General features: G+C 30.4%; 2 protein-coding genes across 2 annotated transcripts in view; both read right to left on the bottom strand.

Moving 5' to 3' along the window:
* Positions 1-2,125: 2,125 nt before the first annotated feature.
* LOC106756213 (cellulose synthase-like protein H1) lies at positions 2,126-7,431 on the bottom strand. The gene is made up of 9 exons (XM_014638533.2): positions 7,151-7,431; positions 6,379-6,706; positions 5,737-5,859; positions 4,531-4,647; positions 4,155-4,367; positions 3,917-4,025; positions 3,539-3,726; positions 3,064-3,414; positions 2,126-2,695 (listed from the first exon to the last, which is right to left on the bottom strand). Exons 1-9 carry the CDS (start codon positions 7,405-7,407, stop codon positions 2,141-2,143), a joined length of 2,241 nt encoding a protein of 746 aa, XP_014494019.1. The 5' UTR covers positions 7,408-7,431; the 3' UTR covers positions 2,126-2,140.
* A 6,077-nt stretch (positions 7,432-13,508) lies between these two features.
* The window catches only part of LOC106779860 (cellulose synthase-like protein H1), a 20,976-nt gene continuing 20,704 nt past the window's right edge, over positions 13,509-13,780 (bottom strand). The window contains exon 10 of the mRNA XM_022778551.1: positions 13,509-13,744. Within this exon, the coding sequence (XP_022634272.1) occupies positions 13,574-13,744 (171 nt within the window). The 3' untranslated portion in view covers positions 13,509-13,573. The remainder of the gene's footprint in view (positions 13,745-13,780) is intronic.

Here is a 13,780-nt window from a genome sequence, read left to right as displayed (position 1 = left end):
TCAAGGGTTCATTCTCTTTTTCTCCAAATGACATACGCACGCGAAGACCCTAAGGGAATTGTAGCTACCAGCTTCCAAAACGGCACTGTCCCACTTAATGGGATTAACCCATCCAATGGCCTATTTCAAGTGCAGCAGCAATGTCCCAAGTATGGTAGCAACGTTTTGATTCAGTAGCCAACATGCCAAGTGCAATCAGCGCCAACTCCAAGTGGCAGCCCAATAGCGTTTTCAGCCCAATTTACAATGGCCTATTCTGCAGCAAAGAAAAAAAAAATCAATCCAAAAATTAAAGAGAAGGAAATTTAACAAAGAAATATTTTTACCAAAGATTTTCTAAAAAAATAAAATTTTCTAATTATTAACAAAAACTAAAAATTACACCTAAAAACCTATTTTTAACTACAATTTTATAAAACTACAATTTTAAACAAAAATTCTAAAACTAACCTAATTCTAAACAATTAAAGAATAAAAGAATCTAAGAAAGACTTCTAAGACTAGAAAAATATGCAAAATTAGAGAGTTATCATGCATGTTTTCTTTTTGCAAGTGAAGAGTTTCAATTCATGTGGGGGCCATATTAAGATGAAGAGAAATATTATATTTTCTTCTTGTACAGTGTAGACGTTGGAATCGAGAGAGCTAGAAGGGATTCTTGATATTGACATTTAATGGTTTTCGTGGTACATACCTTGGGAGGGAAATCATAATATGGTTAATACCAAGTGCATGAAATTGTTGTTGTGCATGTGCTGCTATGTCCCTTGATGATAGGTAAAGTAAGCAAATGATATTATGGGATTGCATGGGTGGATTATAAGAATGGTGAAGGGTTACATGCTAAGGTTTTTTGTTGTGCAGATTTTAAATTTTGGGTCTATAAAATAGGTCTAGGGAAGCTAAAGGAGTTTTCTTTGAAGATATGAAGATTGATGAGAGAGGTGCAGAGGTTATCTAATTGTCACAATTTTGTTGTTAATAAACAATGATTCTTTGTTTTAGTTATATTGATTTTGTCCTAACAATGAAATATCTAGTTTTATGGGTTTCGAAAATTATATCATTTTGGAGTTATTATTGAGTGGAATAGTATATATGATGATATAGGTGGAATCTGAAATTGGTACATTGTTGGGTAGTGTTAAGAGAAATATTCTCTCTCTAATCAATACATCAATATCTCTTTCTTTAACCATTAAAAGCCATTTTTGTTTCTTTCTCTTTGCATTTAATTCTTCAAACAATCATTTACGTTTCTCTCTATGCATTTAATTCTTTCAGCCACGTATTTAGGGATGACAAAAATGTTCACAGCATGGGTGTTCGTGGGTGAAATCCATGACTAGTCGTTACTACCCGTGAATATTTACTACCCCCGGATAACGGGTAGCGGGTATTTTAATACCCGCTTCTAAACGGGTCGAGTACGAGTAGTATACTACCCGACCCGCGCCTATCCATTACTCGCAAAAATTAATAAAAAAATTAATTTATTTTATTTTTAATTAAATTTAATTAAAAATAAAATAAAATTATTATTTATTATGTTAAATTTAATTAAAATTAAATTTTAATTTATATTTAATTTAATTTATATTATATTATATATATTTTTTGTAATTTTATTTAAAATTTATTTTAAAATATATAAAATATATTTTTTTAATTTTTTGCAGGTATCTGCGGATTTTAAAATACTCGCAGGTATTTTTTAAACGGGTAACCGGTGGGTAATGGGTACCGTTTTAACCAGCGGGTTGAATTGTGGGTAGACACTATCCATACCCGACCCGACCCGTTGTCATCCCTACACGTATTCATCAAACTGTACAATTCACTGAGGTTTGGTCACGGTAGCATTTGCACCGTTATCTTTTTAGCAGCGTGAGCGAAAAGTCCGAATTAAATATTTTTTAACGAAATATGTAACCTTACTGATCTTTTTAAAAAGATAAAATCACTTTGAACTAAACTCCTAAAAATAGGGACCAAATATTGTATTAAACCTTATATTTACTTTTAAAAGTTTTTGACGTAAGCACATACTGAAATTCAAAACGGACAACATTATGTTATGAACAAAATATATTCTCATATTCATCATGTCTATTGTTTTATCCATAGTTTCTAAACCTGATCAAGCAGGAACAGTTTTTCTAGAAAGGTGTACAAAGAGACATGTTAAGACAATCGATTTGTATATTGTAGACAAGGGAATCCTATATTTTCCTGTCTCAAATAATCCCCTNAGAAATGGCCAATAACAAATAATCAAATAAACACTGCAAAAAATCTCACCAATTCCACACTCGTTCTTGCTTTGAATTGGCACCACTGGTTGCATTCCTAATAACTTGATAGTTATTGCTGACAAATGCAACAGCAAAATGGTAGTGCCTGGCAAGAAAACTAGGGATTCGTCGAAGGTGTACCTGCCAGCATCCTTGTCATCTACNACATCAGTTGTTGGGGGTAAATCTTTCTTTGTTATGTCGAATACAGTTTCAGACATTCTTAAANTCTTAAGTAGGACGCTGAGAAAAGCACAGAAACCAGCATTCATGGGTGTNATTATTGACATCCTTTGATTATTCCACCATGCTTTTATTGATAACCCTTCTGCTAAATATTCTGATACAGTGTATACCTTGTAAATTACTATAGAAGCAACTGGAATAAATATGCCAAGGTCCTGAATTAAACACAATACATAGTTATAACCTTCCGATATTATATATATCAAACATAAATATAAGCATAGAAAAATCACTACAAAACAATCACTATAAATTTAGAACTCTACTTAACATGTAAAAAAATGTGTTAATCTCTCCTTAATTTATTACTAACTACATTAACCATTTTCAGCATCATTGATATTAATATCATATTATAAAGAAAAGTATAGGTATGATGCATTTACAAATAGAAGTAACTAAAACACAATCGGCTATATAATTTCTCTAACATACTAACACAGCGTTTAGTCACTTGCAAAAGTAAACTGCACTTAGATTTGTGTTTCGTTTAAACGTTGATGTTGTTGTTTGATTTGNTTACCTGTGGCAATAAATTGGAGTTGGTGATGATGCAGTGTGCAAGAAGACATGCATAGCATACTTCAAACACTGCTCGCAGCCCGCAGTTGAGAATCCACATATATGCTATGCACTGCCTCAAAGTAAGCTTATGAAAAAGGGTGCCAATAATAGGACAGTGCTTGCTTACAAAGATTTCCAGAAACCCTGTGGCCCATNTCTTCTGTTGGACCATTGCAGTTGGGCCACCTCCTGGAGCAAAGCCCGTGAAGGCAACTGGGTTTGGTGTACACCATTCTGATCTCCAACCTCTTTCATGGATTGTCAGTCCAGTAAGCACGTCCTCTGTTACTGATCCATATATCCAACCNACCTATAATTTCCATCAAACCAATTTCAGCTTCAATTTCATTAATATATATATAAGAAAGATAAAATTATTTTAGTGTTAATGAGTATTATAAGTTGAATTTTATTTTTCATTCTTATTTGAGTACCTGTTTGCCCCATCCTGTGCCATATTCATATCCACAACCAGCAACTTGGCTTGCTGCCTCAATAACGTTTGCAATATTAACAGCATTTGGTGAATATGTCCTTCCTTCCAAAGCACAAGCAGCTGACTTCATAAGCTCTTTTGAAGCTCCAAACTTTTGTTTCAATTCCTTCTCTGATATGCTGTTTCCTGAAACATGGCTGGAATGCGTAAGATAAACAATGGAAGCCATGAAAAATGTTCTTAATTATAGTTTTTAAAGCACACTTGAATTTACTTTTATGTATACATATGATTAAAACAACACACTATATACTGAACATGTTACTAATTTATAACAGTAACTTGAGAAATTGAAACGTATCAATGTAACATGTACCCTTGTCAACGTAATCTGGAGAAAGACCATAAATAACTTTCCTTCTATGGAAGCAGTTTGTTCCCAAGTAGAAAGGCCCTTGCAGCCCAGCTAATCCTGCTGCCATGTACTGCATTATATAGAAAGAGATTTTCTTAGAAGTAATAAATTGACCTAACGTATATACATACATATATATATATATATTGAAAAGAGTTATTTTTTTCTTGTGTAAAGATTAGTATTTAATTCCAATGACCTTCATCAAAATTGCCATCTGGTTTCCAAAAGGATCGTCCTTCAGTGTAGCGTAGAATTGTTGGGGACATTGAGCAAATGCAACTTCTTTTTGTCCTTTGGGATCGAGTAAAATGCACAATGCATGATGAACAATCTTTGGATTATTTACGATCATGTCACAGTCCACGTTCAGCATAAAGGGAGCATTGGTTATCAACCCAGAGACTCTTGTCTGAAATATAATCGGAAGTTCAATAAAAGGTTCCAAAAAGATTATGAGTTTGTAATGAAAAGCATGGCAAAAAGATGAGTGTAATTAAAGAAAGAATTCACAAACTGAATATACTAGTGCATACAGAAAAAACATCAGAAAATAAAAAAAGACAGTTTCTCACCAATACATTCATGGCACCAGCTTTGAAATGATGAGAATGTTTTGGCCTCTTCTCTCTAGATATATAGATCAAATGAGGTAACCCATCTTCAAGGTCTTCTTTGTTCTCCCATATAACCTTACAAATTCCTAGTATAAGTAAGCTGTGGTATTTCCTTTAGGAAAATAGTTTTTTTAACGGTTTCAAATGTTCTTTCGAAAATAAATTCAAACAAATAGATAACATGTAATCTATTATAAAAAAAGTGATTAAAAAGAGCTAATCAAGATGTTTTTGTAACAATTTTTGTAACAATTTTTTTTTTACAACTTTTAACCTATTATCAAAAAGTTATTAAAAAGAGTTAATCAATATCTTTTCCTTTACACTAATAGTTAAATATAACATATGGAAAATATTTTTCTAATAACTTTTTTTGAGAACTTTTTTAAAACTGTTTATGTTGTATTGATTCGTTTCAAATATACGGATGGATAAAATAATGACACATAATTTATTGTCAAAAAATTGTTAAAAAAAGTTGTTGACATATCATAATCCTTTGTACATATATCTCATTAAGTAATAAAAAATGTTCTTTTAAAACACTAAAATATGAAAATTAATATATTTTAGTTAATTAAAATAATTAAATGATATGTGTAACTACTATTTAAAATACTCTATTTACCATATAATAACACTGATACATACGACCAATAAAAGCTAACATATATCAACAAACACTGTCTGAGTGTACTTTTTTAAGAGAGGTTCTGTCTTTACGCCAAAAGTTGTTTGCACATCAAAATCAGATTGCGCAAACACAAACACAATGTATATGATTCATAACACTTGTGCTCACAGTCAACCTTTTTATTTTTTTATTTATTTATTCAGGAAAGTATTTATATATGTAATAATTATTGTAACAAATCCATGTTTGAGATACTAGTACGTAACATAAACAAAATAGAAACTACAGTAAAACTGATAATTACGCGAGAAGTTTTTATCGAGAACTTTAAGGTATTTGGTAATTCAAATTTATCGACAGTCAATTCGAATTGACCATTTAAAAACAATTACATGACAAGAGAAGATATATAAAAAGAATTATATGACAGAGAAGATACATATGATGGAAATGAATATAGAAAATATGAAATTTGTTTGATACGTTTGAATAGTTCAACAGATGCGTAAATAATGAAGTGTTGGATATACCTTGATTATGGATGGATGATTTGTGCTCTCAGTGTTTGAGAAAACAGAAAAGTCTCCATGACTTGGATTTGATTTTTGGGATGCTTCCAATTCTATTTTTTGGCTAAGATCATCATACATATTCTGTCAACACACAACAAGACAAAAGTTTGGTCAGAGACACCATCCTAGTTTAATCTTAAGTCAAATTAAGATTAACTTAGTTACTATTTTATTGATTTTAGTTCTGTTGTTTGTCTTTAATTGTTATGTACTCTCTTTAGCAATTTCTTATGAAAATAAAAAATAATGTAAATACGTTTTATTCTATTGGATAGAATTACCGAGTTTCAGAACATAACAAAACAATTGTGACATNTAACTATATTTTAACATGTTACAGATTTTTTTTATAGATTAATTACGATGAATCTCTTGTAATGTTNTAGTAAGATACATAAATATCACACTATACCATAGTTTCATTCAAACCCGTGATAATATTTTAACCTCTCATTCTTTCTCTATTTTTTAGTGGCCAAAACTTGTATTTTTGGCATCACATATAATCTTTTCTTTATTTGTCGAATAATACAAACATTAGTACAATGATTTATCCCATTTGTCGAGTAATCTTTTCTTAGNATTTACAAGAGAACTTACTTTCATCTGTAACCATTCTTGTTTGAATTCTGTTGTGTTGGTGGGTGTTGAGACTTGTGGTTTGGCAGAAAAGTATCTGAAGGGAGCTCTAACTTGCACATCATACTTCTTACAGAATGGTACCCAAAACTTTGCAAATTTGGAGGCTTCTTGAAGAGCGTAGAAGGTTAGGGGTGAACAACCATCGTCAGAGACATAACAAGCAAGCTTGTGAGGTGGATAATCAAGTGCTAACAGAGACAATACAGTGTTCACTGTGATAATAGGTGGTTCAAGCACAGGGTCTGCTGTTGTCACAAACATATCCACTGCTGGAACCTCCTGCACACTGCTCACAGCATTCACTAATACCAACAAAATTCATATGCGTGCATAACCAATGACAAAAACTGCAGTCTATACCTTAAAAACATTTTGGGAAAACCATATATTTTGGTTGTCCTTACTACTACTTTAGACTGTATTAATGTAAATGTGATGAGTTAAAGTAGTAGTGAATTATATATATAATACGTTTAGAGTGTAAGAAATCCTACACTGTGAGTTACGTAAAAATATTATATAACAAAAGTTAACAAACATACTGTAATAGTAACAACTAAATGTCATACGATGTAAAAGTATAAATTGCTTTTATTCACGTATAAGGTTTTTCTGTATAAAAGAAAGTAATAAAACAGTTGATGATAATTAAATTAGAAAGGCATTGAAGAAACAGATAGGTAGCTAGCTAGGTATTGTAAGTAAATGGAATGAATAATATAAAGGATACCTTTGAAAGAGACGTTCTGGGTAGGTTTTGATTACTGCTGGACTCCACTGAGTGGAGAGAGTAAAAAACCAAGAGATGGTGAACCATGATTCGCAGACAAAAGCAAGAAACGAAGGGAATGAGTAGTTGCTGATAGAGATAGCGCGGTAACCAAGCTGCAACAAGAGAAGGACTAAGAGCAAGCTATCCGTTACCCTTTTATAAGTGTGGTTGTACCTGTGTTTCTCACAGAGGGGGAAGGAGTTCTGGTTGGCCATTGAAATGAGCCAAGGTGTTAAGAGAGCTTGCGTGTGTGTGAATACGCTTACAATGAAGGAAGGTGTATTTATAAAGAAATGAATGTCGTAAAAAAATTGTAATTGGTCATGTGCTAAACAGACAAGAATTGACTGTTAGCGCTTAACATTTATCGGCAGCCCTAGATGCTTCTTTGTAGTTATTATCAGCCAGCTCAATTATTGGATTGTTTATTGTTAACTTATATTATTGTACCTCGGTTTTAGACACACACATACGTATATATATATATATATATATATATATATATATATATATATATATATATATATATATATATATATATATATAAATAAGAAAAAACTGCAAAAGCTAATACAACTAAACTAAAGTAAAGATAAAAAATATATCCACAATAAGTAAAAGTGAATAATATAATTCAAGAGAAAGGAGGAGAATGAGATGCATGACTAATAAAACATGATCTTCTTATATAAGAGGCAACCAAAGTTTCTATAGAAGTTACTACCAATGTGTAAGACTTCTTTCCTTTACAATCTCTTACTTGAAAGTTTTGATTCAATATTAATCAAATCTTCATATCATACTTTGTTATTTATGTTGTTTATTTTTCAAGTGCTCTCCATCGTGTTTTGTCACGAATCTATCAACCACTTTTATTGTTTATGCAATATTTGATCTTATACACATCATAACATTCATAACGCTATTCACCATCGATTCACACAATACTCACAACATTTTTATCATCTTTGTTTCACTGCTAGGACTCATACTTAGAATAACATACAATTGATAGGAAATGTGATAGAAATTCGTTTGCAATTTTTCATGTTGAAGCATCGTAATATCTTTAACAAGTATTTCTGAGAAAGCCAAATCTTTCTATCTTTTCTGTCTTAGTGAATCTGCATCCTTAAAATATTGTTTATTAGTTCCGAGTCCTTCAATTTCTAGATTCTAGATTTGTTGGAGCCTACCTCAAACATGTCATCCACATACAACAACAAAATGACAAAACCATTCTTACCAAACCTATTGTAATAAGTACAATGGTATGAACTCTGTCTTTTGTAACAAATGCTAACAAAGGAATCAAATTCTCTTATACAAACACCTACCGTTTGCTTTAAAGTGTACAATTATCTGTTTACTTGTAAACCAAGTTTTCTTATTTTTAATTTTTTTTTTTGGTTAAAGCATCATTACATCTCTACTAACAATAACCTTGTGGGTAGTGGGACCTCACGCGTGATACTCCTTCACATTGTTAGTAAAGCCTAAAGTACTTAACTTTTTCTCAGTTTCAAGCTTTACTTGTGCTTTGGATTACTTCAATATTGGTAACACATATGACTTCCTCTTGATGAGGCACAACTATAATCTCTTGGAGTAATCATTATCTGGAAGAAAATACTTTGTCCCTCCTAAGGATAATCCAAGTGATTCCCTCACATCAAAATGAACCAAGTCTAATATGTGTTTGTTTTTTGTGGTGTTTCTAGCAAACTTCAATCTATGTTGCTTACTTATCACACAATGCTCACAAAAAGATAAATCAACCTCCTTGAGCTTAGGTAGGAGATTACGTTATGCAAGAATTCACAGACCTTGCTTTGACATATGTCTATGTCAACAATGACACATCATTGTTTATTCTTGACTTGTCGATGCAATTGTTGCATTTGTTTCTCGCAACTATCTCCCATAATCACATATAAATTTGTCATGATCTTCTCTCCTTTCATCACTATAAGATCCCTCTCATCGTTTTTAAGATTACACCTTTAGTGTGAATTTTACACTCAAGGTAATCTAATTGTGCAATGACAATAAATTCTTCTTCAAGTCTTTCACATGTCATACTCCTTGAACTGTGTGAATAATATCGTCATACATTTTTATTTTAACAATATCAAATCCAACAACCTCTAAGGCATGATTGTTCCCTATGAACACAAATCCAATTGAGACAAGTTTATAACTGTAAAACTAATCTCGATTTGAGGTCATGTGCCAAGTTGCACCTTAATCAACTATCGACCTATCATGTAGGCGTCTTCCGCCATTAGCACTAATAACCACTTTGCTCACTAGAATATCTATATCCTTTGAGGTACTTGCAACACAACTTTATGTGGTTGATGCTTCATTGTTCTTTCCTTTACTTTTCTAATGCCAACAATCTTTCTTGTCATGCCCCCTCTTGCCAAAATGGAAACATTTGAGACACTTTTTACTTTCAGATGTGGATCATGAGTTTGACTCTCACTAGATCCACATTTTGTTGATCTACCTCTCATCATCACCAAAGTCTTTGCTTGCTTCGAACTTTCAACCATCTCTACTTTGTTTTTCTGCATGGATTCTTCTTTAAGAATAACTCCGACAACATCCTCAAAGTGTAAGTTTCCATAAGTGTTGTTAATAAAACTGCATCTTGTCATTGCTAAGTACAAATTTGCAATAACGTTTCATTAATTTTTTTCCCACCTTTGATTGATTTCCAAAGGTTTTTCCTCAATTGTTAGTATACAACAAATGTCCTTTCTCATAATTACCTTGTAGTAAAATACTGACCGAAACTTGAACCGCAATTTCTTGAGGCGTGTAAATTCACTTTCCTTAAGGACTTATCAGCGGTGTGTTGCGCAAGTCTCCTAGGATACAACAGGAACTTCTCGAACATATTCGAGGATCACAGAACTAGCAAGAAACTCCATAAAGAGTATAAATTAACCCAAAATATTTTTAGAAAATAAAAAGAAGAAAAAAGGAAGAGAAAAGACCCATTTTTTGGGGTGTCTTGGAATGGAGAAAGAGCTCTCTATTTATAGAGCTAGGGAAGAATAAAATAAAAGACCATAAAAGCAATAAATAATTTGACCGTTGCATCACTTCAAAATTTGACTGTTGTTAATTAATAAAAATATTAACGTTGTAAAAAATATTCTTTTGCAATAACATAACATTATTACAACAATCCTCCACTTATTGCAAAAGAAAGTTGAAAGAAAAGATAAGAACCTTTTATTCTGGGTCTCATAGGATGTAATGCATCAGAGCTGGTATAACAAGCTATATGAACTAGTCTTAGATTGAGATACTTAACACATAGTGTAGTTGGTATATCAAGCTATATGAACCAAAGACTCTTGACGTGTGTTAGAGGTTTATCAATCACAGTACACCTCCACAATTCTTACTGTTATCGCTGTGTTGCGCTTACTAGGCCATGCGCGTACTGGTATTCATGAGTGCTCTAGAGATCATGTCAAGATCTCATGCAAGCGGCCCCACTTGCAATCATATAAGTGATTTCATCAAGTGTATGCTACAAATCATACACCACCCATAAGGGATACGAAAATCATTAAAAACTTTATTTAAGCTAAAATTCTATCTCCACATAGAATTTTAATGATAAAGTTTATCCTCTCATAATGTAGTCTATAGCACTTTCACACATCATAGGAAGGGACATAATTGATTAAAATCAATTTAGTGCTATCAGAACTAACGAGAGTCTTGTTTTTACCCATATGAACCTTATTCATGGGATCTCCAATCACAAAGGTTGGGTTACCATCACTTGTTTGTTTGCAAGTGGTTTAAGTCTCATTCCCCTCGATGTTTCTAATATCATTTGTCTTCCCAGGGTTTTTGTCAGGGATCTACTAGATTCCGTTTTGACGTCATAGTCAATGGAAATAGTTCCACTCTTTTAGTTTGGACACAATCTTGGAAATATATGCACGAGTTAACTTGTTTTTCCATCTTTAAGCAACCCATGGGAAGTAAAAGTCATACCTGTAGTTTGGTTGGTTGTTTGGACAATGTTCTTTTATTTTTCTTTTGAATAACATCATTACTTTAAAACTGTTTGATGTTTTTTATAGGTGGGTATTTGATTCTCGAGGAAGACCTTCAACCCTTTAGTAATAAGAGATTTATTTCTTTCCGAATTCAAATCTCATTTTAGTAGAATTTCTATCTTGAATTATTTTAGATTTGATTTATGTTTGTGTTTGCTTGCAAAATTTTCTAGAATTCGTGGTCAAATTCTCTCAAAGGGAGGGTAATGATAAGTTGATAAGGTCTAGAAGAATAACAACTAAAGACAAGAAAAAAAACTCTTATAAGAAATCATCTATCTCATGAAAGGACAAAGATAAATTTAAGAAGTATATATACCAAACTTTAGAAGAAGGAATCTTCAAGTGATACAAATTTAAGAACAAATTCTTTTTAAGAAGGAAGACATGATAGATGATTATCTCCCAATCTGATACATTATGTGAAGATTGGAATTCAAAAGACATAATAGCTTATGGTACAATTATAGAATAATTTTATGCAATTAAAAGTATATTCAATGTCTTTGAACTTTCTTTTAAAATTTCTTAAGTTGTTTAAATATTTGTACCTATATATAGACTCACCAAATAAATTCATAGACACCTTAAATTATCATTATATAAAAATTAATTTTTCATTATAAAAGAATTATCTTAATTCTTGAATTCAAACCGTGATTCTTTATAAACAAATTAAAATACACTTAATTAATCTTAATTATTAATTACTCTATAATAAAATAAATTATGTACGATAACGTCCTACTTTTTCATATTGTAATAATTTTGAAGGAGTAATAATACTACTCCAGTGTATATAATCTTAGATGTATAATAGCGCATACATTGCAGCAAATGAATAATATTTGGGATCTTAACACTTATATATGCATGGGTTTGTTAATTTACTATTTTTAGTTGGTACATTTTAATATAGTGTATCAAATTTCAGGTTATAAAAAAAATTGTTAAAAAGAATTTAAATAATTTAAATAATTTTAAAATTTAATTTAAAATAAAAAATAAATAAAAATTATTTTTTTTATGAGTAATTATTACCTTTTATTTTATTTTTTATTTTAAAAAATAATTATCTTTTATTTTATTTTTTATTTTAAAAAATAATTATTTTTAAAAAAATATATAATAAAAGATAATAACCATACAATAAATAAATAATTTTTATTTTTTTTAATTTTAAATTAAAATTTAAAATTATTAAAATACTCTTAAATTTACTGTTAATTTTTTTTTTAACAGAAATTTTTATGTGACCTAAAACTTTGTACACATGTATCAACTAAAAAAATTCCTTATATAAATTAGCAAAACCTATATATATATATATATATATATATATATATATATATTTATTTATTTATTTATTTTAGCGGTTTAAACATATGGTTTGGATCAATTAGCTTAAATTAAAAGAAAAAACATAATAATATTATTTTTTTTATTTTTATATATGTCGTCCAATTGTTTGCTTAAATTGAAAATACAAATGTTATTTTTAAAGTTGTAAATACCAAAATGCATTTGAATAATACATTAATACTACAGCAACATACTTTTTTGTACTTTATATGTTTTGGGCTGATTTTTTATTATTCAATAAAATTTGATTATTTAAAATTTCTTTTCATCAAGTTAACTAAACAAGGACTGATTGGTCATATCAATCACCGAAATATTCTAATTTTAACACACTTCAGATTTAAATTTTGGCTATTATATGATAGCTTTTTATATTGTATTTAGTTGAAAGTCAACAAGCATATGTAAGTAGCTAGTTTAGTATGCATTTTTATATTTAATTATAATTTTATTGACGGTGTGGAATGCATAAAACTTTTTTACAATTTGTTGAATAACTATTTTGATGCTAATTACAATTACATTACTATTCATATGGAGTTAATTCGTCAATTGAACTTTAAAAGATTATATAAAAGTGAATTTTCTATCTCGGTGTATGCTTAAATTCGTACGGAAATACTAATACATACTTTTTTTTTTTCGCAGATACAAGTTATAGTAAATTATAATAACATATATTTTAATAATATACCCAAGGTATAATTTACTATCTTTTTCCTTAAATACATAATATATATCCACGTCTATGAATAAATAATTATATGAAATACCATGCATATGGAATACCATGCATAATTATATTTACTTTTAAAAGTTTTTGACGTAAGCACATACTGAAATTCAAAACGGACAGCATTATGTTATGAACAAAATATATTCTCATATTCATCATGTTTATTGTTTGTTCCATAGTTTCTAAACCTGATCAAGCAGGAACAGTTTTTCTAGAAAGGTGTACAAAGAGACATGTTAAGACAATTGATTTGTATATTGTAGACAAGGGAATCCTATATTTTCCTGTCTCAAATAATCCCCTCAGAAATGGCCAATAACAAATAATCAAATAAACACTGCAAAAAATCTCACCAATTCCACACTCGTTCTTGCTTTGAATTGGCACCACTGGTTGCAT

This window comes from Vigna radiata, chromosome 2 (genome assembly GCF_000741045.1).
Source record: "Vigna radiata var. radiata cultivar VC1973A chromosome 2, Vradiata_ver6, whole genome shotgun sequence".
Lineage (NCBI taxonomy): Eukaryota > Viridiplantae > Streptophyta > Magnoliopsida > Fabales > Fabaceae > Vigna > Vigna radiata.
This window is presented reverse-complemented; position numbering and strand designations above follow the sequence as displayed.